Below are 26,336 nucleotides of genomic sequence, written 5' to 3'. Positions count from 1 at the left end.
ACCACAGGCACATAGACACAGGCAACAGAGCATGCACAATGTCGGCACTAGTACAGTGTATATCCACCATTCGCAGCAATGCAGGATGCTATTCTCCCATGGAGACGATCGTAGAGATGCTGGATGTAGTCCTGTGGAACGGTTTGCCATGCCATTTCCACCTGGCGCCTCAGTTGGACCAGCGTTCGTGCTGGACGTACAGACCGCGTGAGACGACGCTTCATCCAGTCCCAAACATGCTCAATGGGGGACAGATCCGGAGATCTTGCTGGCCAGGGTAGTTGACTTACACCTTCTAGAGCACGTTGGGTGGCACGGGATACATGCGGACGTGCATTGTCCTGTTGGAACAGCAAGTTCCCTTGCCGGTCTAGGAATGGTAGAACGATGGGTTCGATGACGGTTTGGATGTACCGTGCACTATTCAGTGTCCCCTCGACGATCACCAGTGGTATACGGCCAGTGTAGGAGATCGCTCCCCACACCATGATGCCGGGTGTTGCCCCTGTGTGTCTCGGTCGTATGCAGTCCTGATTGTGGCGCTCACCTGCACGGCGCCAAACACGCATACGACCATCATTGGCACCAAGGCAGAAGCGACTCTCATCGCTGAAGACGACACGTCTCCATTCGTCCCTCCATTCACGCCTGTCGCGACACCACTGGAGGCGGGCTGCACGATGTTGGGGCGTGAGCGGAAGACGGCCTAACGGTGTGCGGGACCGTAGCCCAGCTTCATGGAGACGGTTGAGAATGGTCCTCGCCGATACCCCAGGAGCAACAGTGTCCCTAATTTGCTGGGAAGTGGCGGTGCGGTCCCCTACGGCACTGCGTAGGATCCTACGGTCTTGGCGTGCATCCGTGCGTCGCTGCGGTCCGGTCCCAGGTCGACGGGCACGTGCACCTTCCGCCGACCACTGGCGACAACATCGATGTACTGTGGAGACCTCACGCCCCACGTGTTGAGCAATTCGGCGGTACGTCCACCCGGCCTCCCGCATGCCCACTATACGCCCTCGCTCAAAGTCCGTCAACTGCACATACGGTTCACGTCCACGCTGTCACGGCATGCTACCAGTGTTAAAGACTGCGATGGAGCTCCGTATGCCACGGCAAACTGGCTGACACTGACGGCGGCAGTGCACAAATGCTGCGCAGCTAGCGCCATTCGACGGCCAACACCGCGGTTCCTGGTGTGTCCGCTGTGCCGTGCGTGTGATCATTGCTTGTACAGCCCTCTCGCAGTGTCCGGAGCAAGTATGGTGGGTCTGACACACCGGTGTCAATGTGTTCTTTTTTCCATTTCCAGGAGTGTAGAACATGGTAGTAGACACTTCGATATTACTAATATTTTTCAGTGATTATGGCGGTTTTTCTGTACTTCTCGGTACTTTCAATATCTTATATACTTTTAGATACCTTCAGATAGTGTTATCAATTTCCTAGTGGTTTATAGCGATAACAAGTGGCCTTACAAAAACATTAACATAAAGCCAGTGGCGGTCTCATGTTTCATTCCAACTTTCACCCAATTCATTGAAATTTGTCTATTATCTTACACAATTCTGTCGTATATTTCAAATATGTTAAGAGCTCATAATCCAAAGACCCATATACACAGTGAATACGATGATCTCTGATATCCTTCCAATTCTCATCCATGTCTTATCTAAGTCTTGTTCACCTGGAAATACACTAACGTAGTTTACGGGTGCCTAGACGTCGACAGACATCATTTTCGTCTCATACTTGAGTACAACATTCTTCCCCTATAACAGTGAATGAAAATAGGTAAAGCAGAATTAGAAATTGCAGTCACTAATCTATTGTGGCCGAGCGGTTCTAGGCGCTACAGTCTGGAACCGCGCGACCGCTGCGGTCGCAGGTTCGAATCCTGCCTCGGGCATGGATGTGTGTGATGTCCCTAGGTTAGTTAGGTTTAAGTAGTTCTAAGTCCTAGGAGACTGATGACCTCAGAAGTTAAGTCCCATAGAGCTCAGAGCCATTTGAACTAATCTATTAAAGATTAAATATGACAGCTAAATTGTCTATGAGGTGGCTTCTGAGTGCATGTTTAGTTTTCGGTACCATTATCTGTTTCATGATTCAGCTCATATCACTCGAACTGTGCCATGATTTTCTCAACATACAGAGATTTATATTGTCTCATATTTCATAATTTGAAGACGGGTGATGAAATACATACAGGAAATGTGTCGGCGTGGAGAGAACGAAAATGATCTAGATTTTACAGATTTAAATGTGGGCTTCCACGAAACATCACCTCACACCAATAAGGTCACTGAAATAATCTGGAAAGACTGGTACAGTAATTATTTTTCTTGCTAGAATCTAAACGTCAGGAAAAAATTCATGCGATAATAAAGTAATATCTGGTGAAGATAAACTTAGAGAACTAGCTGTGACTGTCTGAAGTTTCAGTTTGCTACAGAAAATGAACTGAAAGGTTTAATTGCAAAATGGATGAAACATACCGTCTGCCCAAAGACGACCACATAAGATGCAATTTGCTAATTCGAAAGAGACGGGGGTTCGCATATCAAACAGCCTATTTTGGACTACAGACTGAGAGTGGGAGCTGCCACTAGAAAATTATGACAGCAGGTAAATTCCTCTGAGACGTTAGCAGATGCACTTGTGTTATCTTAATGAGAGTCAGTCGTCATGTCTCGCGAAAGGGCATCAGCAGACCTGCACGTCGCTTCACGCTGGCCTGCCTGACCAACCAGAAAGACGTTGGACAGCAACGTATGTCAATAACGCTGGCCAGTCTCTGGAACACTAGACGGTGCGCTAGTGTATTATCTGAACATGGAACAGTCATCATGATTCAGACATCGGTTATACAGTAGAACCACGCCATGAGTATCCAAAAACTACCACTGACCTTGATTCAGATCTACCACTACGCCGGCCGCGGTGGTCTAGCGGTTCTGGCGCTGCCGTCCGGAACCGCGGGACTGCTACGGTCGCAGGTTCGAATCCTGCCTCGGGCATGGGTGTGTGTGATGTCCTTAGGTTAGTTAGGTTTAAGTAGTTCTAAGTTCTAGGGGACTTATGACCTAAGATGTTGAGTCCCATAGTGCTCAGAGCCATTTCTACCACTACGCTCAGAGAAAATAATATCATCACTAAGCAGCATCAAGCCAGAAGTTCCAAAGAAGTTGATTTTCACACTATATGGTAAAAACTATGTGATTCATACAGTAACTTAAGGCAGTGCCTGAGCATTAGATATAGGAATGCCTAAATGAGATGATTTTAAACGCTACTTGTAGGTTTCTGTTATGAGTATATGCTGAAGAAATTTCAGGGAAAAAGCTTTAAAATCTGTTACACAGAGACAGATAGTTTAATTTCTAATGTAACTACCTCACATATTCATGATTTTATTAAAAGAGCTGTGGCTAGGTGTTTGACACATAGACTCACCCCAACAACAACATTCATAACGTCCAGTATTTCAGTAAACGAGAGAAGGGTTTAAAGAAAGATAAATTATCAGGTGCTACAACTACGGAATTTAGAGAACTGAGAGAGAAAATATACACAACTGAAAAGACAAGTAGAAACCGAAACACAATTTTTAATGCTTAGAACTAAGGACGTAAGACATTTGTCAGCAAAGGAATTAAGCATAACGATTATTGATAACGTTTGTTAAGTGATGTTGATATATCGACTGTTCAGTACACAACTCAATAAATGCTTCATACATTATGATAAAGTGAGCTTGTAGCATGGGGTTATTTAGTGGTCCAGTTGGCAGCTCTGTGTGCAATAGAACGCGACTTAAAATTAGCAGTAAAGTACTGGTTGTACCGTTCTGAAATTGTAATCTACACTTAGTAGTGCTGCATAACATCCTAGTGTTGTTCTTATGATCTGTAGATCTGTATCTATTATTCTTGTTCGTACCTTATTAACTCACAGGTAAGTGACAGAGATGCCTATTCCAACCTGCGTGGCGAATATTAACAAAGTTTCCATCACCACCGGATGAGAAAGATGCCGTGTCCTCTCACCCATTCTTGTGGCACGAGCTGTCTGATTGGATGTTTCATTTCTATACCGAGCTGTTATTTAGATAACTAAATAGGTGTATTGGCTTAGGAGCTGTGTAACTGGCCCATTTCCAAGAAAGGGACGTGGCTGGTGGCTGATGAAGAGCTAAATATGTGTACTTGCCTAGAAACTCTCTGATTAGTGTATTTGCAAGATGCTGGCGTAGTTTAAGAAAGAGGAGGTGGGGGAAGGGACTTGGCTTAGGAATGGCGGAGCAGATGTTATGGCAGGGAAGGAGAGGCGAGGGGGAGGACAAAGAGAGTGGACAAGAGAGGGAGAAGGAAGGAGGGGAATGGAAGGATTGGGACAGTGAGTGGGAGGGCATGTATCAATGGCCGTATCAAAGTTAAAACTTTTGGTCTGAAGTGTCTATTGCAACCGTACTTGTTTTTCACTGATGTGTGTGAGGTGAAATGTTGGACAATCCTACATTTCTAGATCGACATCCAGTGCAGTTTACTGCGATTTTTTTTTTTTTTGCGTACATACGCCGATCCAATCACATATTGCTGAAAAAACACAACACTGATGTGTTATGATTATCAATCAACGAGGTATAGTGTCAAACGACATTTGCAAACATAGGTAAATGGAATATACCTGTTCACCTGAATATATAGTGAATCTACTAGCATTGTTATGACTCGCAATATCTTAAGCATGCTATACCAGATGGATGTAATTAAACTGCCGGCCGTTGTGGTCGAGCGGTTCTAGGCGCTTCAGTCTGGAACCCCACGACGGCTACGGTCCCAGGTTCGAATCCTGCCTTGGGCATAGATGTGTGTGATGTCCTTAGGTTAGTTAGGTTTAAGTAGTTCTAAGTTCTAGGGGACTCAGATATTAAGTCCCATAGTGCTCAGAACCATTTGAACCATTTGTAATTAAACCGACACTGTTCCGGGCTCTATATATCACATGACTCTGAATCGTCACTGTTATGTTCATTAATTGATGCACTCGTGGAGTATGTGGAACAAATAATATCTCCAATTTCTGCCACCAGGTGAATATATGACGCTGTAAGCAGACAGAATGCCTAATGTTTCACATTTTGTTGTCAGTATGCTGTTTGTGCCTTGGCTACGCATGTTGATTCCTTCTGTGAAGTGACGGTTGGTTTAAAGCGTTAATAATGTTAAAGCTTTTCATAAGAAACGAAAAGGCCATTGAGAAGAAAGATCGTGTACTACTGATAAAGTTAACACAATGGCGTTAATAGTAGCTCTGCGTTGCAGGAATATTGCCGACAGAAATAGCTACAAAGACGACCCATGTCAATAAATGGGCTAAAGAACGTGATCAGGAAAGGGAGGCAGTGAGAAGAGGCGGCCCGTTCCCATGTCAGTTGCTGATGGAGTTGCTGTAGCTATACTGTAGCTGGCCGTGCAATACGTGCCTCAAATTCTGCAGCTATGTGTTCGAGTTGTGTCATGGAAGTTGTCTCTCACATGGTCGACAGCGCATTTACATTAGTAGTCCTACAAGAATCATAACATACACCAAATGAAGACCCAAGATAGGCTACAACGCCGTGAGTTTTCTCTTAATTTTTTGGCCCGCATGGAAATGGATGACATGTTGCCGGTGTATATTCTTTTGATGGACGATGCACATTTTAATCTGAACAGTACCGTGAATGCACTAAACTGTCACATATGGGGCTCTGCTCCACTACTTGCTGTGTAGGAACATCCACTGAGGCCAGCGTAAGTAACTGTGTGGTGTGGTTTTTCACCAGCTCCTTCATTCACGTTCCGTTTTTCTTCGAGAAGATGACATCTTGCTGGTCTGTTAGGTGTACGGTGATATCTGCATTTTCGAGAATGCATATAGTTGTATGATCACACCACCATTTTTATGCAGGAAACAGCGACGCTACATGTCACTTGCAAGATGAAAGATATGCTTCCAGAAACATTCGCTACTGACAGCATCATCTGTAGACAATTTCGAGTTGTTTGGCCTTCCGGATTCGCCGACCTGAATACATGACAGTTCCGGTTGTGGGGATATCTGAAAGATTATGTGTACCAGTGCTGTATCCACACTCTTCCTGATCTAAAGGGTAATGAATTCTTGTGTTTTGGAAATGTGCTCTAGTTTATCCATAAGAGCAACTGAATTCCCCTAGTCCACCAAGATTAGGACAAAAATTAGTACCTATCAACATACAATTTCTCACTTACCCTTACACTATAGACACGGACACCTGTCGCCTATGTACACCCGGTGTAACGGGACGCGTAAGAAATAACAATGCTGCCTTACAGGGCGAACGAGACATCAACGTCGACTCAGCCACTACAACTACACAACGCTGAGCAACACTGAGTCCGTAACGAAGAACGCGCACGCCCTCGCGAGTAAACACTGTCCGGGTTCCAACCTAACTGACAACCGAGGCTATCAGGAGCGACGTTTATATTTACTTCTTCCAGGTGTCGCTCTTAGACGCGGCGCGGTCCGATTCCGTGCGCCATTGGCCGACTTTTCCTCACCGCCTTCTCTGCTCTTGCGTTCCATATTTCCGTTCCGGCCCTTGTGGTTACGCCAGAACAGTTCCCTTCCATTCATAGTACAGCATGACTCGAGAATTTCTTTTAAGTGTTTAAAATTTTCAGTACACCATGACGTGTGAGCCATGTCGCCCCTATGTTTACCCCTGCATATCGATATGGCAACACTGACTGAGACCTGTAACTAAATGCGCCATATTCTGCTAGTCTTCGTTGATTTGTACCTAATATCAAAAATAGTTGTTCAACACGAAAGAAGGTTCTTTGTGATTTTAAGTCTTGAGACACTGATTACATCAACAAAATCCCTTAAAATTCTTCAAACGGCGTCGACTGGAGCATGCGTTCTCTGACGTTTGAGAATCTAAGCAACTACTACTTTGGTTTTATAAGGCACACCCTTAATAAATTATAGTTGTCCAAATGCTGTTTTTAAAGAGGCATGTGCGGCAAATCAAACTATCTGAATTGAGAATAAGCTTTGGACTTGATATGATAGAGTCTGCAATAGCCACAACAAATGAACCACGACTGTGATCATTATTTAAATGGGGGACCCTCTGCTTAGTTCCACACCGAAGGTCCAGTTTTCATATTTATTTTATTTTCCTATATTTTGGAAAGTGACTCGGACTTACGTAATTCTGTTTATTAACGAGATCCTGTCTAATGAATCGAATATATTCACAAAATGAAGAAAATAACGTCCCTGGACTTGCTTAAAGGTATGACAAGTCTGGATAGGTGTTCTTAATGGTCCCAAAGTTCATATAGTGCAAAGGTTGAAAAAAGTATACACAAATGCATTGCAATATTGTGCTGCAACCCGGGATGACAGTGCCGCTGTTCAGTTAACATTTATGTCCTCTCGTGGTAACGGAACCGTTTTTCATCTCCACTTAGATATGTTAACCTCAGAATAAGGATATCGACGCTAAAAAGAAATTTAATACCTCTCAGAATAGTTAAATTACAGGCAGTGTTCTACATTGGCCACGAGGTAATTGGGAACGACCTCCGTGCTGTCTGGCACAGGTGTTATCACCTCACGTAGAACGAATTTTTCTTTATTGATGGAACGTGCTTCCGGGTGCGAGTGTTTGATAGTCAATCCATACAGAACCGGCCCGCCAGCAGATGTCCAGAAGAAATGTATAGTGGTCTGCGACTAAAACTGTTGGAGTTCACGTAATGTGTGCTCCGTGTTTTGCTTGTGTATTATTCAGCAGTCGCTCTACCGACTGTAAGAGCAGTCGTTGGTTGCTGTACAGCTCTGTTTGCAGCAACCAGTATTTATGATTAACGCGCCTGTGAGGCTCTCCATTAGTGAAAGAATGACAACTTTTAGAAGTGCGGGGTATACATTACAGCTTCGAGCGATGCGATGTCAAACAAATAAGGGCAAAGATGCCCTTCGTCATACCGTAAGACTACCGCCGTCCACGTGACCCGAGAACGACGTTAAAATTCCAGCGCAAGACGTGCAGCCCCTTCCTTGTCGACAGGGACCCGGAGAGGGCGCAAGTGAGCGAGTCGCCTGAGGTCTGCCTCAGTCCGTGGCGAAAAATAAGGTTTATACTAATTTATTTTCTTCCTCTTTTCTTTAGTAGTATTCACTGTATGCATACTTGTATTTTATTGTAAAATTTGGGTCATCAGATTCACTGTTTTCTGATTTAGTTCGTAAAAATGTAGGTGATATTATAAACGTCATACTCTTCCTAAAAGTGAAACTTCCGATACACTCTTAGTTTGTTTGAACGATTTCTTCCCGATCCGTTACGTGTTACCACTTGGGACTTAAGAACCCACATTAATTATGCTTAGAGCTCTTCACTTCACATATCTTTTCTTTTCTTTTGTTGTTTTGTGCAACACTGTTTGCTTCTCAGTAATCAATTCCTACATTAATACATTGTCTGATAAATCACACTGACTTATATATGTCTGTACGCAGCATCTGTCTTACAGTGTATGTTATGTCTGTTGCAGAAGAAATATGATACATTATTAGACTAGAGAAAAGAAACGACAGCACTCGGTAGTGATGTGCAAAATGTAACCGAACTTAAAGATTGAATTCATAAGTCCAGTCTCTTACAACTTTGTACTATAAGACATAGTTCCACATATGAGCAGTACGCATAATTCGCTTTGGACAGAATGGATATTTCAATCGTTATTTTTTTCACTTTGGAAGAATGTTTCACATCTTTGTACTTAAATTCATCATCGAGACACAGTTTAAAAAATTCTTTAATGTCGTGTAGATTAGAATATTTTTGAACATATTTTCCTTGACACATTTCTCAGTATGATAAGCAAACACCAAAAATCAGATAACTACAAATCAGTGACTCTGTAATTAAACAATATAGTGGCTAGAATTAGTATTTGCGTACATCATTAACATAGCGTTAAAAGGTAATATTCATAAGATATGGAATTTTTGTTTGTTTGTTGTTTTTTGTTTTTGTTTTTTTTTGTTTGTTTTTTTTGTGAACACGAGACACACAATTCGGGATCTGTCACACCACAGAGTCCATAGGGTTCATCTTTGTTCTAAAGTTAATAAATTCTTTCCGTTAACAGAAACCTAGGGCTAAAAGGAATCTCAAATGAGCCTTGGCGAATCTCCACATTATGTCGCTATACCCTACTATTACCCAGACTATACTTACGGCGGTCGAGTTCAACTCGTGCGAATGCTAACGATAGTGATCTGCGCTTAAAACTTTATGCTTCATACGAAACCGTCCAAATGGCACTGAGTTCATCTTCACCGTTCTCCTGACCAGCGACCCATCTGTGTATAATCGCAGAGAGTCGTTTCCACAGATCATATTTTCTAGAATGTGGTTTTAAGAAGGGATGGAAAATTTGCAAGAGAAGTTACCTCAGAGCGTCGGTATATTATAGACACGCATATTAAGCTTAAGCCCTAAACTAAATACTTCATCGTGCAAAATCTCTTAGTAATGCCTTTCGGGAGTACACTCGGCCGCCTTCGGATATTATACAATTTGCTCTTCTGCTGGACTATTTTAATAGATTATACTAGACTATGAACAAGTCGACAAATTTTGGCTCTGACCAGTGATTTCGCATTGTGCTTCCATTAGCAACTCTCTTCGTTTTATTTTACAATTAAGTTCTTCATCAACTTGATCTGGGCACTTAATTTCGGACCCTCTCCTTGCTATGTTCCATATTACGAACGAATCATCACAAGGAACCCAGCTGACCACTATCGAGACAGAGAGCTGCGACAGTAGGTGGTCACTGTTGGTGTAGCCAACGCTCCGGAACTATGAAAACGACCACAGGCTCAATACAGTGCTTGCAGCGCTCAACCCATCATTCACTTAAGAATGTCACATATTATTCGCGCTTCCATCACCATAATAACGCGAACCATTAAAGAAACGGGTGTGACAAGAAATTTAACTCGTTTTTCAGTGGTTCACTCTACGTATGGGAACTAAAGTCGGCCGTCATGTTGCGAATGCCTGCTGTTTGCATGAATATATGTTACTTTTGTATTGCTTACCCGATTTGACGTTAGGAATTCACAAAAATATTCGACATGTATCAAACGTTCTTCCTTCACTCTTCTATGATCATTTACAACTTACAAAAAGGTATTGATATCATTTTAACTATTATAGGACGACAGTAATTGTACTATTTTGATTACGTAGTTATCTATCCTATTACAATGCATTTACGTGTAGAGAGTTGCGCGCTTTCAGTAAGACAGCAGTTAAGGAATGTATATTGCTTGTTAACTTGACTGAGTGGTGAAAACAAGGGGACTAGTGAATATCCGCCGGCAGCTGTGGCCGAGCGGTTCTAGGCGCTTCAGTCCAGAACTGCTGCTACGGTCGCAGGTTCGAATCCTGCTTCGGGCATGCATGTGTGTCATGTCCTTAGGTTAGTTGGGTTTAAGGAGTTCTAAGCCTAGGGGTCTGATGATCTCAGATATTAAGTCCAATAGTGCTTAGAGCCATTTGAACCATTTTGAAGTGAATAGCCCATAAATCGGTCAGCAGCGGTCCTAATGGCTTCCGGTTTATGGTCTCAGTAATTAGTGTTTTTCCTGAGTTTAATAATTTGCAGTACTGAGCAAAAGGGTCATATTACGTCGTTAGATAACGTTGAAGTTTACTTCAGAGCAATTTCGGAAGTATGATTTGCAAGACGTGAAAGGAACTTTCTAAACCTAGTGTGACCGTCAAAGAGAAATTAAGGTGGGTAAAGAACTCTTTCTGTTCTATTAGTTTCACATTCTACAGGGAAATAAACTGTTTGTCAAAGTGTGACGCATAACTTTTGACAGTCAGTCATTTTCTAAAAGCAGTACTTAGATTACAGATACAGACAGTGATGAATCTACCAAATTCAATGAAGAGTGTGGCACTGTGCTGGCAATCGCTGTTGATATTAGCGGTCTACACCGCTGACGGGATTGTAACATGCCAACCTGGTATGGAATATTCAAGATTTGAGAAGATATTTCCTTGCGCAATATAACTATACATTCTCTTTTGAGTAGTTTTGTAGCAGCAACAGGTTTTAGCGTATGAAATTGTCTTCACTGTCACAAAACAACCTGAATGGGTACCACAGGGACATCAGTTTCGACAGCGACTTGTTGCAACAGAAACGCTTTATCAAAACGCAATATAAAATAAAATAGCTACTGACGCTAAAAAGGGGATTGTGTTATATAATCCATATGGTTCTTGAAACTTCCTGGCAGATTAAAACTGTGTGCCGGACCGAGACTCGAACTCGAGAGTTCGAGTCTCGGTCCGGCACACAGTTTAATCTGCCATAAAGTTTCACATCAGCGCACACTCCGCTGGAGAGTGAAAATCTCACTCTGTAAACATACCCCAGGCTGTGGCTAAGCCATGTCTCTGCAATATCCTTTCTTTCAGGAGTGCTACTTCTGCAAGGTTCGCAGGAGAGCTTCCGTAAAGTTTGGAAGGTAGGAGACTAGGTCCTGGCAAACGTAAAGCTGTGAGGACGGAGCGTGAGTTGTGCTTGGGTAGCTCAGTTGGTAGAGCACTTGCCCGCGTAAGGCAAAGGTCCCGAGTTCGAGACTCGGTCTTGCACACAGTTTTAATCTGCCAGGAAGTTTCATATCAGCGCACACTCCGCTGAAGAGTGAAAATCTCAATCTTGCGTATGGTTGTTACCGTATGAAATGCAAGAACATATGGCTTTTATCATGGATGACAGAAATCATTTGACCAGTAGCGTCTCTTAAAAAACCTATGAATTTTTAACAATGAACAGTAAGCAAAATCACTTAGAAGAAATGCAGATAAAGTGGAATGTTGTTAGGATTAATCTGATCAGAAGTTTCCTACATGTGTATAGGAGGCTAAGATACGGTTCCACAAGACAACGTGTGAACTGACATGTCGAAGGAAACCTATGTTTCACATTTGAATGTTGTACTGGGGTGGATATTGTACAATTCTTCGTTCGTTGCCGTATCTTTATTGATGATCGAATCATACATGGTTTTAATATTAAATGATAGGAAGGTCCTGTGTAGATTCCTCTTGAAGATATTTCACTTCATCTACATTTCCCCTAATTGATTTGGTTTCATGTAATTCGTTAAAATATCTTGGATACTTTTTAAGATACACTACCGACCAAAAGATATGTATCACCCATGACAAAATCTATACACTTTTTTATGTACAAACACATCATACAAACTGAATAGACCAAGAAAATAAGTATTTTTTTGTTTCTGTCGTTAAGTGCGTTGCAATACGGTCTATATTTTAGCCTGTTCAGGATACCCACCCTTTGCTCTGAGGAGAGCTGCACAAACTCTTGTTATTCTGCAGGTAAGATATTTTAGTGGTTTTGAAGCTATGGCAGTCCAACAAGTTCGTAAATTATCGCATAGACCTTCAACATTAGATCATCTCACTTTTCTCACATCCCTTTTCAAGTTCATCCTATGAGAGGTTAATGGAAAAGAAGTCATATGACTGACTTGTCCAAATCATATTCTTCTGTTCCCAGCCACTCCCTTTTCTACTGGTATACTCTCTGCACAAATCAGGAGCATGTCCTCCTACAGAACAAATCCACGACCAATAAGTCTCTTTCCAGGTGGAACTGCATTGTTGGTCCCCTATCGTGTGGTATTCTTCCTTCTTGAATGTTACATTTCTTCTCACAACATGAGCGAATTTATCACCCATAAAACATCCCGACACCACTGCCACTCTCCACCATGCTTCACCTTTGGCGTCACACACTGCCTCTTCATACATTCTCCTCGAAGTCGACGAACGAACATTCGACGACGGCTTCCACATTCCTCAAACTCAAATTAGTCCGTGAATAACTCCGTGTACCAATGCTGCACGCTCCCGTTTTTATGGTGCTTTACCCAGTACAATCTTTTCACCATATTTTGGTTACGTGGTGAAGGTTGTATGCATCCATTGAAACCTTGTTCACGAAGACTGCATCGTACTATTGGGATCGAGATTGGAGCAGCTCACATACTATTTACTACCCTGCGAATTTCAGCTGCTGTGCAAATATTCTGACGTTTACCCAGTACGCGTGTGAACTGATCTTCCCCATGTCATGTTGCTCGGTGTCCTCTGGATCGCGAAACACTTGCATTGCCATCAGTTTGCGTGATCCGTTGCATTGTATACAACACTGTAGATTGACCTATGTCAGCCTTTTTTGCTATAGCCCTAGCAGAATAGCCTTTCTGAATCAGAGGTATAATTACAGCAAATTTTTCAGTTCCAATTTCCTGCTTGTCCCATTAGAAGGTAATATGTTACGAACATGATCAGGTATACTAGCACACTACTAGATGCACATAATTTACATCTACAGCTACATCATACTCCGCAAGCCACCTAATGGTGTGTGGCGGAGGGTTCTTTCGATATCAGTATCTGATCCCTCCAGCCCTGTTCCACTCGTGAATAGTGCGTGGGAAGAATGACTGTCGGTAAGCCTCTGTATTGCCTCTAATTTCTCGAATTTTCTCCTCTTAGTCAATACGCGAGATGTATGTGCGGGAAAGTAATATTTTGTCTGACTCCTCCTGAAAAGTGCTGTCCCGAAATTTCAGTAGTAAATCTCTCCGTGATGCACAACATCTCTCTTGTAACGTCTGCCAGTGGAGTTTGTTTAGCATCTCCTTAACTCTCTCTCGCCAGCTAAACGATTATGTGACGAAACGCGCCGCTCTCCGTTGGATATTCTCTATCTCCTCTATCAGTCCTACCTGATAGGGATCCCAGATAGATGAACAATACTCAAAAATCGGGTGAAAAAGCACTTTATAAGCCACTTCTTTTGTGGATGAGTTACATTTCCTTAAGATTATTCCAATGAATCTGAGTCTTGTGTCTGCTTTTCCCACTATCTGTTTTATATGGTCATTTCACTTAAGGTCCCTCTGGATAGTTACGCCTGGGTATTTTATGGCAGACGCTGTCTCCAGCTGTTTATCATCAATAGTGTAGCTGTACATCAGTAGATGCGCAATATGTTACATTTATTTACGTTCAGGGTCAACTGCCAGAGTCTGCACCATTCATCAGTTCTCTGCAGGTCGTTCTGCCCATTCTTACTATCTTCTGCTTTGTTCCGACGCTGCTACTTTGGTATAAAGAACTGCATTATCTTCGAATAGCCTTAAAGAACATCCGACGCTTTCTACTAGGTCATTTATGTATATTATGAACAACAACGGTTCTATCACACTTCCCTGTGGTGCTCTGGATATTACCTTTACATCTGTCGATTTCTTTCTGGTAAGAGCGACAAGCTGAGTTCTATCTGACAGAACGTCATGAATCCAATCGCCGGTCTGCTCCGATACTCCGAAAGTTCGTAGTTTTTCTTTAAACGGCAATGCGGGGCGGTGTCAAGTGCCTTACTGAAATCAAGGAACACCGTTTCAGCCTGAGCGCCGTTGTCCGCTGCGCAGTAGGTATCATGGAGGAACAAAGCGAGCTGAGTTTCGCAGGATCGCTGTCTGCGGTATCCCTGTTGATCTTTATAGAGGAGCTGTTCATTTTCCAAGAACGTCATAATTCTTGAGCATAAAACATGTTCCATAATTCTACAGCAGACTGACGTCAACGATAAGGTCTGTAATTCTGTGGATCTGTCTTACGGCCTTTCTTAAAAACGGGAATGACCTGCGCTTTTTGCCAGTTGTTAGGTACCATTCGCTGCTCAAGCGATCTACGATAAATTACTGCCTGATGGGGAGACAATTCTTTCGCATAATCTTTATAGAATCTTATAGGTATCTCATCTGGTCCTGAAGCCTTTCCACTACTAAGCGACTGTAGCTGCTTTTCAATTCCGCAATCGGTTATGTCAATATCTGCCATTTCGACGTTCGCACGACGATTGAAAGGAGGGACAGTGTTACTATCTTCAGCGGTGAAACAACTTCGGAAGACCGAATTCAGTATTTCGGCCTTCTCTCTGTTATCTTTCGTTTCGTGCCGGTGTGTTCACTGAGAGAATGAACAGATGATTTTGACCCACTTACTGATTTTACATACCACCAAAGTCTCTTAGGGTTTTTACTCAGGTCGGTCGGTAACGTCTTACTTTCGAAATAATTGAACGCTTCTCTCATTGCTCTCCTTACGCTCATTTTCGCTCCGTTCAGCTTTTGTTTGTCAGCTAGGTTTTCACTTCTCTTGAATCGGAGATAAAGCGTTCTTTGTTTACGTAGCGCTTGTATGCATGTGCTGTATTGTACTGTACTGTACGTATGTGCTGTAATATAACGCGAACTGCTTGCTGCACAAACAACCGAAGGAATGAATCCTAATCGAATAGAACCATCGTACGTAAAAACACGTCAATGTTATGGATACAAGTCAGCTCTCCTCTGTACGAACAAATTGTCAAGTACACAATACAGGCGCTTAGTCTTTACGTGCGTAAAGTTGTTTTATTACCCGAACGGGGATATCATAGAATACTCAAAAAGAAATCCCTGTTTTAACCACAAATTCATAACTGCGATAGATGATCGAAAACTTTTGACACCAGTGTTCAAATTGGTTCAAATGGCTCTGAGCACTATGGGACTCAACTGCTGTGGTTATCAGTCCCCTAGAACTTAGAACTACTTAAACCTAACTAACCTAAGGACATCACACACATCCATGCCCGAGGCAGGATTCGAACCTGCGACCGTAGCAGTCCCACGGTTCCGGGCTGCGCGCCTAGAACCGCGAGACCACCGCGGCCGGCGACACCAGTGTATGTTACGGATATTAGTATCTTTGCACGTAGCTGAACTCGAAAAAATATATATTTTAAAGCTCTTGGTGTCTATTATGCCGGCGGTAGGCTGTATGTTTACGATTCCCATCCGTTGATTAAAGACTTTATTATGGTTCTGAAAGAATTTTTATGACCCTGAGGTAAAGAAGCAAAGCAAATTGTGTGAACACGTGGATTCACTACAGCCAAACAGGCAGAGAGTAAACTATTATCGGGGAAGGTGAGGCTGACTGATTGTTGGCACTGCCGTGTAGGGCTGACAGACTATAATCGTAAGGAGATGTCAAGGTGAAGAGTAGCTGGACTCTAACCCATAGGGTTTTCCTTGCTTCACGAAGTTTCCTCAACTCACCCCGTACAGGACACAGCAACACATGCTGTTTCATCGGGCTGGCGAATTATACTTCACCTCTCGTATTCTTCGGATATGGCACCTAACGACTTTAATCTCTTTCCTCGGATGGAGAAACCATTGCGTTTCAGGCATTTCTAGAACGAAAAGAAGGTGATATTCAAGGCCAAACGTTTCCTGAACAGCCGAAATACAGACTTCTGCAACAAAGGGCTCCGTCACGTTACCCATCGTTGGTTAATATGTGGCGCATTGGAGGTTGATTACGTTAAGAAGGTCTACTAACAGCGTCACTAACATTCATGGTCGTAGTTCGATTTTCTCGAAGTGATAGTTAAAAAGGTATCTTTACAATTAAGGGGTACCTTTACAATCAATCTGAATCTGGAGGGTGAAGTATGCCCTCAATACAACTGTCGCACAAAAGGAATGCAGTAGGATGTGCCGTACATCAGAGCTGGATGAAGCATGGAGAGCGTAAACAAAAATTCTGGCAAAAGAACATTTATAAGCTCTACATGAATACGTCTAGTGAGTAATGTGATAGTTGCCGTTGCCAGCAATCTATTACGTCGCATATCAATTAAACGTAGAACTTTGCTTCGGAGTCCCCTGTAAGGTCTATGATCTATGGAAGAGAAATGATCAAAGGATGGTTTAATCACGAACATTTACATTCACACGCACTTAAGAGACTAACAGGAAGGAAAAGAACTAGAAAACTTCACCACAGCACACGTGAGTAGCGAGAGGGGCTCTTCTCTTCATTTTAACATGCGGGATAATTGAATAAAATTTCTATTAAAGTGAATTGCTATAAAAATGATGCGTAAATAACAGTCACAGTTAATTCAGATATTCTACAGCGGAAGATCACTGTGGCCTTGGCACTGTATTCTTTCTCATTAGATCACGACCGCGTGGTCCTCACAAACAAAAGCGTGCACAAAGAAAGTTATCAAGTGACACGAATTGCAAAAATTGAATGATAAAATTAAGGAAATCATACGCAATATACATACTCTCACGAAAGGCTTACTAAACAAAATGAACTGAATCACAATAAACTCAACATGGTTCCACGCGTTTGATAAACAGTTTAACTGAACAATATCCCACACCTCCCCTGGATTTTAACGCATTTCACACTCGCGAATTAGCACGTAAAATTTGTCACACACGATAGTAAACTATGAAATGTGGAAGGAATCATTTACTTTGATTAGCTTTGAAAACCTTACATAAAACACAACATTAAGTTCTCATCGAAAAGGCACACTTACCGACAGTAGGTCTCACCCGTCTCGTGTCCCACGGAACACTCCATAGGCCTTCGCTCTCCAGCCAAAACCGCTCCCCGTACCTACGTAAGTGGCCAGTGGAAACCCTGTTGTGGTGCCAACCTATAAAAAAGGTTCGTCCAAGACAAACAGAAATTCCTTGCTATCTGTTACGTGATTCCTACAGTTGGCTGTTCTGACACAGTGGCAGTCTACTACACTCCCATCGAACTACACACTGAAATACTTGCACACTCTCGTTCATACATTTAATTGATCGGGCAAGAAGGGTAAAGAATAGATAGACTGAGATATGGCACTTAAATGTATCAGAAATACGTACGGAGCTCCGACGAGTACCAATAACCTGATGACATGTTAAAGCGAAATATGGATAGTATACTATGGCCACCACAAAGACGCTCAGCTGCTCAGTCTTTTCCCTTTTCTTCTTTACATCTAGGGTAATAGACCATTTGCACCAACAGTTGAGGCGCAAGAGAGAAGCAAATGAACCTGTGCGGTTTGACGAAATCATGAAGGGGCTCAAGCAGAGAGCCTTCACAAAGAATCAAAAATGTCTGTGTAACGCCAAATTTTACGTTGGTTTTGTGTTTTGGTTATGAGATATCCGTTCGTGTTTGCAGGAACATGGAATACAGAGAGCGTGCCCCCGGCCAACTCGTGGGCCCGGAGGCGCTAGTGCTGCGTCTGTTGGGATTCTGGAGGCCGCAGCAAGGGAGCAGGAACTTGCCTGGAATTCTGCTCACGTCTATAACACTGGCATCGCTCTCGATAATTCCTGCTGGGGCTGCTGTCAAACTGTGCGAAGATTTTCCAGAAGATCTGGAGGAGTTGGTCCTTTGCACCTACATTTTTATTATTTGCTTCGGATCTTTGATTAAGGTGAGAGTTAGAAGCTTTGAAGAATTATAGCTCTTCAAAAAGCCACGTACAGCATTGTAGACGGATTGTTCTAAATGGTAGCCAGTCACCCCTATTCAAGTTTAGTGAAAAATTTTCACCTCTATTTTAGCGCTGTTCTAGAATTACAGAATTTTCGACGATCAGTACCAGCAACGACGTCTCTTGTGTGATTGGGAAGATCAGTATTCTCTGAGGTTGTATAAAGAACGATTAAGTGGTACGGGAACATAAAAAGAAGTGATCAATCACATTTCGACTCTTAGAGGTCAAACAGTCGCGTATGTGGAACACAAGAGTAGATGATGAACCTACACAGCAACTAAATGGTTATAGGCCGCCCAGTTAACCACATTTGGAAATATATTCACTAACTGATCAAAAGTATCCATCGACCCTTACGTAAAACCGGAATCTACCACTAGATGTCTGGAGAGACAAGGCCTTAGGTGCAGATGTAGGTGGAGAGTAATGTGTTGTCAGTAGAACAGCAGTAATGGTATAATACATTCGTCTGTTATTTCAAACGTGGAACTCGATATCACCTGAGTACGAGAGAATGAAGAACATTTCAGCACTTCTAAAGGTGTCGATGGCGACTGTTGGTAATGTGACTGTGAAGTGGAAATGCGAAGGGACAACCACTGCTGAGGGTCGTTGCAAAGCATGCGTCGAATCAGGGGAAGGAGTCACTAGTGAGTTCCGAAGTGCTAACAGGAGTCCAGCCAGGGCAATGCAGTGCGTGGGGAGTTAAGAAGTAAAAGGTACAATGGTCGAGGAACTCCTCGTAAGCCGGATGTATCTCTGTAGTCAGCACTAAGCGAGACTTGAGGTGTAAACAGCGACGCCACTCAAAAGTGGATGAGTGGTAACGACTAACTTAGACTGAAGAACCACGCTATTCCCTGTGTCCACCTGATGGAAGGATTTGGGTTTCGGCGAATGCCAGGAGAACGTTACTGCCACCATGTCACGTCAGCAGTGAAGTACGGGGCAGATGGCGTTACGGTGTGAGGGCCTTTTCCGAGATTAGTATGTGGCACCCTTCTTGCGCTTAACACTTTGCCGTCCGCACGTCTCGTAGAAATTTATTCGCTTGGCGCCGGCAGCGCTAATTCGGATTACTTGGCTTCTCGCCGGCCGCTTGTCACCTTTCCGTTGATGACAACCTTCAAACACATTGACTTTTGCGCGCTTTAATTTTCCGGAAATCCTCTATTTTGCCGTGTCGTTCCACATACTTGAATTTTATTTTCAAGTAACTTCTCTGCAAATTCTACAGTGTTATAATAATTATCCATACAGAGGTGATGCCACTTTCCATCAGAAGGTGTCAATAGTTCCATCACTGTTTTTGCTAAAGGCTGTTCAGCGGCGGAATATATCTTGAATGAGCAAATGTGCCCCGTACTCGAATCACACAGCATCCGATTGAGTATGCCATATTTCGTAATTTTCGACGCATTGTAAACTTTAAAATTTAACCGTCCACACCACGGTATCATTCCTTCATCAGTGGAGATGTTTTGACTTAGATTAAACGTTTCATTAAACTTTTTGGAAAAATAATCAATTTCGAATTGCACTTTGACAAGCCGGTCGGCATTATCCGGTTTATAATTGGTGTCGGAAAAATGTAAAAATGATAATATTTGTCTGAATCGGTTGCGGGACATCGTTTTGCGAAATATCGGTGAGTCTATCAACGGATTCGTTGACTAATAATCACCGATCCTTGCTTGTTTTACAGTTCCCATGAGGACAGAAACCATAAACCATTTTCTAAGTTAGGGTCCCGTAACGTCGACAAATTTGGCATTTTTTTAAATCCAGTTTCCTTCTATTGCAATTTTGACTGTAGTACTTGTAGGTTTGGTTGCTAATATATTGAAATAGATCGTTCCCAGTATAAAATTCTACGGTATCCTCGACGCTCTGTGTATCTTTAGGAAATTGTTTGGCTCCGGTATCCTTCAGATTTATTATTGATCCTCGGTAAATCAAAGTATGATCGCTGTGAACTGTCTTCTTCGTCCGATTCAGCCGAATCAGTTGGCAGTCCTAGTGTTCGCCGAATTCTTCTTGGACGTATTTCACTATCTTCCTACGATTTTGCTTCTCTTTCATTTTTTTGATATCCAATATCTTCTTCCCAATCGGCCAAGTCGTCCTGAACGTCAGACAAGACGTTCACGCATGCGCCGTAAATAATCATATTGTCTCTTCCGTCCGCCATGATGAAAGAAGACAAGTACTTATAAAAACAAAAAACTTGTTGGCTTGTGTAACTTATTGTTACCTAAACAAAACACCAACAGAATGCAAAAGTTACTAAAGTGCTGTCGCCGGCCATTGACGATACTATGCACACGACACCACTGTGGTGTCGCCGGCCGTTGACCGCTGTTTCGCGCACATCACTGTGGTGTCGCCGGACGGCATAGTGTTAAGATAGACCTAAGTGGGCAAGAATATAAATGCATTTGACAGCATTGCGTAGTTGCTGCGTAAAGTTGAGGAAGAACCTGGGGTGGAAGCCATTTCTCCACATTGAAACACCTCACTGAACGTGTCCCCAGCAGAGCTCGCCATAAAAACGAATGCCGGACACTCCTTATAATAGCGCCACTAATAGAGATCCGAATAATTTCGATCAGATAGTGTAGCTTCGCTGGATCTGCGCGGTAGCCGTTCCGTCGACTTCTATTTTTCACAAGAATTGAACGCCCCGCACTGCACTTGGCATGTGGCGGCTAGCATACTGAGTAGCGGAATGTAGTGTTTTTAAGGAGTGCCACTACCGCAGTGATGGTCACATATGTCACAGTTGCTGCTGTGGTGGCAGAAATCTGACACAGTGCATTGCTGGCTGGTCAAGCGAACAAACGTCTTATGTTTTCAGCAATCTTTAACTAATTTTGTGGGGAGTGACTTGATAGTAACATATACAAGCTTCGTTTGATACTATAATACGAAATTTGGAAACGCTACTGCAGCAGATAAGAGTTTATATTCGCACTGAACGCTCAAGATCAGTATTAATGTACTGTTTCGTAACTGAGACCACTTGTGTATTGTCATGTAACCAATCTATGGTATGAAATCAATGAAAAACAAATACTTCTTTTTCCTGTGAATTTATTACCCAGTGTATCGTAGAATAACACAAGTAAATGCAGAATTATAAAAGTATAATTATAAATGAAACACAAATTTATGATTACCGATTGATCTCCATTAAGAACAGCAACTAACTGAGACAGAAATGTGTTATTTACAGACACTTCCATGATAGATACTTTCCACTAAAATGAAAAACGCTGATATACCAGAGTAAGTTAACAACTGTTATTTACAAAAATTTACTGCCAATGTGAATTCCTACAGCAGACACTTGGTGAGGCACAAACTGACAATAGTGAGATACACGTATAGCTTATGATATAGACAGTAGCTTATGGTATCTGGACTTGCTACAGTTAAGAACATCAATAGGACCTCAAACCGACACGGTTATTTGGAAACAGTGGTTACAGTAACAGACAAAAAATAGATAACTTTTATAAGGTGGTAATTGTGGAGAGTCATACCATTTTCAGTCAGTGACATAATTCACCATACCATTCGTCGTTTCGTCATGCTGAACTGCTGATCAACATGTATATTATCGTACTCCACAAGTGTGTGACGGATAGTACTCCTGGTACCACTAACTGATCCTCTCCTATTCTGTTCCACTTGCGAATGGGGTATGGGAAAAACTACTGTCTGTAGTCAGCTGCATCAGCTTAAATTTTTCGAATTTTATCGTCTTGTCCATTTTGCGAATGTGTGCGGAAGTAGGTAAAACGTTGTCCGATTCCTCCGGGAAAGTGCTTTCTCGAAATTTCAATAGGTAACCTCTGCGTAACGCACAACGTATGTCTTGTAACGTCTGTCAATAGAGTCTTTTGAGCTTCTCGCCAAACATCTCGCACCGGTAAACGATCCCTTGACGAAACGCACTGCTCTTCCTAGGATTTCTTCTATCTCTTCTATCATTCCTACCTGGTAAGGATCTAATATTCATGAACAGTACTCAATGAATGGTCGAAGAAGCGCCTTGTCAGCCATTTCCTTCTTGGGCCAGTTAGATTTCCTTAAAATTCTCTCTATGGATCTCTGCCTATTATACAGCTTAAGAACCAAGGAGACGAAGCACTAAGTAGGGAACCCACGTGTCTCCCTAACATACTTTACACGGAACAAAATATGAGATATTATTTGTACTGAAGTTAGGAACAAACAAAAGATAATTTGTAGGCAAAAGTGCGTTAACAAAAAGGGCCGTGTCCTTCTGTCATAACTGAAGAAAGGAAAACTGTCATATGCGAACATGAGAGACAGTAATAAAAATTCTTTGTGATGCTAGCAATGTTGCATGACATGATGTGGAGCTCGTAAATGGATTTAGTAACAGATCGTGAATTTCATTTTTCCCAGGGTGTTTTAAACAGTTCGCAACTGACACACGACTTTCTGCATCCCTGTTATCATAGCGTCAGTGAATTCAGTTCGAACACATTAGATATTTGTAATGGACGTTCGGTGGGTCGCTTAGGAATTGACAACCGTAACATCAGAGTTATGTGTATTTTTCGAAATAAAATTGATTTTGTGTCTATACACTAACTATTGTTATCCATTAATGCTGTCTTCGTTGTTACACTAAAATCCAAATAAAATTTACTGTTGTTTCTGGTTTTCAGAAGTTTAAGTAGAACGAGAACCGATACATAACACGACTAGAACTAACAGCACTTCTGCGGTGGCAGGGCAGACTAAGGGATCGGTGAACGCAAACGTATTTGGACCGGATGTGTGGCAGTTTCCAAACACCGGCTGTCTGGCGCTAGAAAGGCGACAACTTTTGGTGTTGCGAGCGCTTCGTGGTTGGTCGAGACTGCAGATTTCATTCTAATTGTCTCCGCTAGTGTCAATACTTACGGTAGGCAAAATAATTGAGTTTATATTTAAATGAAACACAAATTTAAGCTAGCTGTGATGTCATTGTTGACAATTATGCACACATTATTAACACATTAAATTAGCGGGGATCGTGATTGATGTGGAAACAATAGACTTAAAGGAGCCGAAACGATAACAAGCCTGTGAGTATCAGAGCACAGTAGTTAATAGTTTTATTACTAGCACTGGTTGCGAATGCGCTTAATGAAGAAACGAGTTTAATAATGGTAAAATTTCTTCTTGTTTACAATTCACATACGTTAATACACACAACAGCAAATTCTGACAATCAATTTATAGCCTTTACTGATGTAGTTAATTGATGAAAGAAATTTATCAAAATAATTAATGATAATTGTACCACAGCATGCTCAGACATACTATTAGCACATAAAATTATTTGAAATGGTAATTCGAAGCCCTGAGTTTCGATAAAACCTTGTGAACATGGATCACGTGATTTAACGTTGGTGAACAACAAATTTCGGGGTTTATTTTCCTCCCCTTATCAAGTTACTGTTACATTTCTCTATAATGCTCGTTATGTTTTTGCCACAATAACAGAAAAACACTTTTAAATGAAGTCCTTTATTTATCAAATTGCATTCCGTCTGTTAAAAGTATCAATCTGAGGTTACGATACAGAAATTTACTATACTTTCTTACTCGCAAGTAATTGAAGAACCTTCCAAAAACATTACTGTGAAAGAGCTCGCCGTTGTCAGCCTTGTTCAGAAGAATTTTTTGCTTGACAACTTCCTCCTGACTCAGCAGACGACGGCCACCATCCACTGGTTGTGAGTCGCTAGACGGCGTCTGGCCAGGTGACAGCAACACATTGTACCTTGCGCCTATGATCTACAGCGCACGTTGTAGCATTAACATTGGCAAGCTGTAGATTATTTATTATTGTCCTTTGATTTTCTACGATAAATCTATAATCTGTGTGACCATCACACAGCATCAACAGCTGTGTGACAGCTGCTCATGTAACATATAACATGAGCAATAATGAAGTGTAAAACCTAGCGTTACCGGCAAATTTTACATGAAATAAATCCATTGTGACAAATTTAATGGGATTATTGCTAACGTTATGTCCGACCTCCTTTGACTCGGCGTAGTGCAACAAGCCAACGTCGCATAGATTCTTCAAGTCCTTGGAAGTCCCCAACTGAAATAATGATCTATGTTGCCTACGTAGCGGTCCACAATTGCAAAGGAGTTGCCGGTGCAGGATTTTGTCCACGAACTGACTCCTCAATTACGCTCCACAAACGTTCTACAGAATTCAAGTCTGGCGATCTGTGTGGCCAAGTGATTCGATCGAATTGTCCAGAATGTTCCTCAAACCAATCACGAATCACTGAGGCCCAGTGACGTGGTATATTGTCATGCATGAAACGTTCGTAGTTGTTCGGGAACATGAAGTCCATAAATGGCTACAAATGGTCTCCAAGTAGCGGAACATAGCCATTTCCGGTCAATCATCGGTTCATTGGGACCAAAAGACCTAGTGCATTCCTTGTAGACACAGCCCACACCGTTATGGAGCCACCACCAGCTTGCACAGTGGCTTGTTGACATCTTGGGTCCATGGCTTCGTCGGGGTCTGCTCCACTCTCCAGCCATGCCATTAGCTGTCACCAAGTGAAATCGGGTCTCGTCTGACCGGGCCACGGTTTTCCAGTCATACAGGGTCCAATCCATATGCTCACACGCCCAAGAGAGGCGCTGCAGGCGATGTTGTGCTGTTAGGAAAGACACTCGCATCGGTCTTCTATAGCCATAACTCACTAACGCCAGATTTCACCGCATTGTTCTAACCGATACGTTAGTCGTACGTCTCACGTTTATTCCCGCAGTTATTCTACGCAGTAGTGCTCGTTTCTTAGCACTGAAAACTGTAAGCAAACGTCTCTGCTCTTGGTCGTTAAGTGAAGGCCGTTGGCCACTGAGTTGTCCGTGGTAAGAGGTAATGCCTGAAATTTTGTATTCTCACCACGCTCTTAACAGCGTGGTTCTCAAAATATTGAACTCCCTAACGAGCTACCAAATGGAATGTCCCATGCGTCTCGCTCCAGCTACCTTACCGCGTTCAAAGTATGTTAATTGGTGTCGTGCGGCCGTAATCACGTCGGAAATTTTCCACATGAATCATACGAGTACAAATGAAAACTCGTACGTTGCACTGCCCTTCTATACCGTGTATGCGTGATACTACCGCCGTCTGTATATGTGCGTATGGTATCTCATGACGTTTGACGGCTCAGTGTAAGTTGGACGTAAATTTCTGTCGTTCATAGTGATATGTTGTAATGTAGGTTGTTACGAGCGTATTTACAAGTTGCAATTGTTTAAGTTCATAGCCCTGTTCTTGCGGTTACGTATAAAATGCTGCATATTTGAATGGCATGAAGAGTATTGTTTAAGTTATCAAAATCAGCCCGTCAAATGGAAAAGTCTGATATCTGCGACTGTTTTATCGGTTTCTCTATTGATAGGACGGTGATCGTATTTGGAAGGGGGTGGAGGCTGTTAGGCTCTAGATACTGCTCGCAATGCTGGTGCCGTTTCACATTCTTTCGTTTTGACATAAATGGTTAGCCATATTCAATGGGCAAGGTTGAAAAATCGTGGAGAAAGGAAGATATGACGTTCGAGTGTTACATCTCTTGGGGAACTTGGGGAAAGAAGTCGTACCTGCATTTCGCTAAAGGAGTTTTGGAAAGCCACGATAAATCTAAATCAGAGAGATCTGACGGTGATTTTCTGCGCCTTACTCCAGAAGAAGGGTGTAGAGCTGATATGCGTTTTATTTGAAAGTAAAAAAAGTCAATCGGT

The 26,336-nt window shown here is 42.4% G+C and overlaps 1 protein-coding gene across 1 annotated transcript in view; it reads left to right on the top strand.

The window, feature by feature from the left end:
* Nucleotides 1–8,012: 8,012 nt before the first annotated feature.
* The window catches only part of LOC126200350 (odorant receptor 2a-like), a 57,901-nt gene continuing 39,577 nt past the window's right edge, over nucleotides 8,013–26,336 (top strand). The window contains exons 1-2 of the mRNA XM_049936704.1: nucleotides 8,013–8,029; nucleotides 18,209–18,467. Coding sequence (XP_049792661.1) covers nucleotides 8,013–8,029; nucleotides 18,209–18,467 — 276 coding nt within the window. The remainder of the gene's footprint in view (nucleotides 8,030–18,208; nucleotides 18,468–26,336) is intronic.

This window comes from Schistocerca nitens, chromosome 1 (assembly GCF_023898315.1).
Source record: "Schistocerca nitens isolate TAMUIC-IGC-003100 chromosome 1, iqSchNite1.1, whole genome shotgun sequence".
In the NCBI taxonomy this organism is placed as follows: domain Eukaryota; kingdom Metazoa; phylum Arthropoda; class Insecta; order Orthoptera; family Acrididae; genus Schistocerca; species Schistocerca nitens.
The sequence above is the reverse complement of the archived record's forward strand: the minus strand, read 5'-3'. Positions and strand labels throughout refer to the sequence as shown.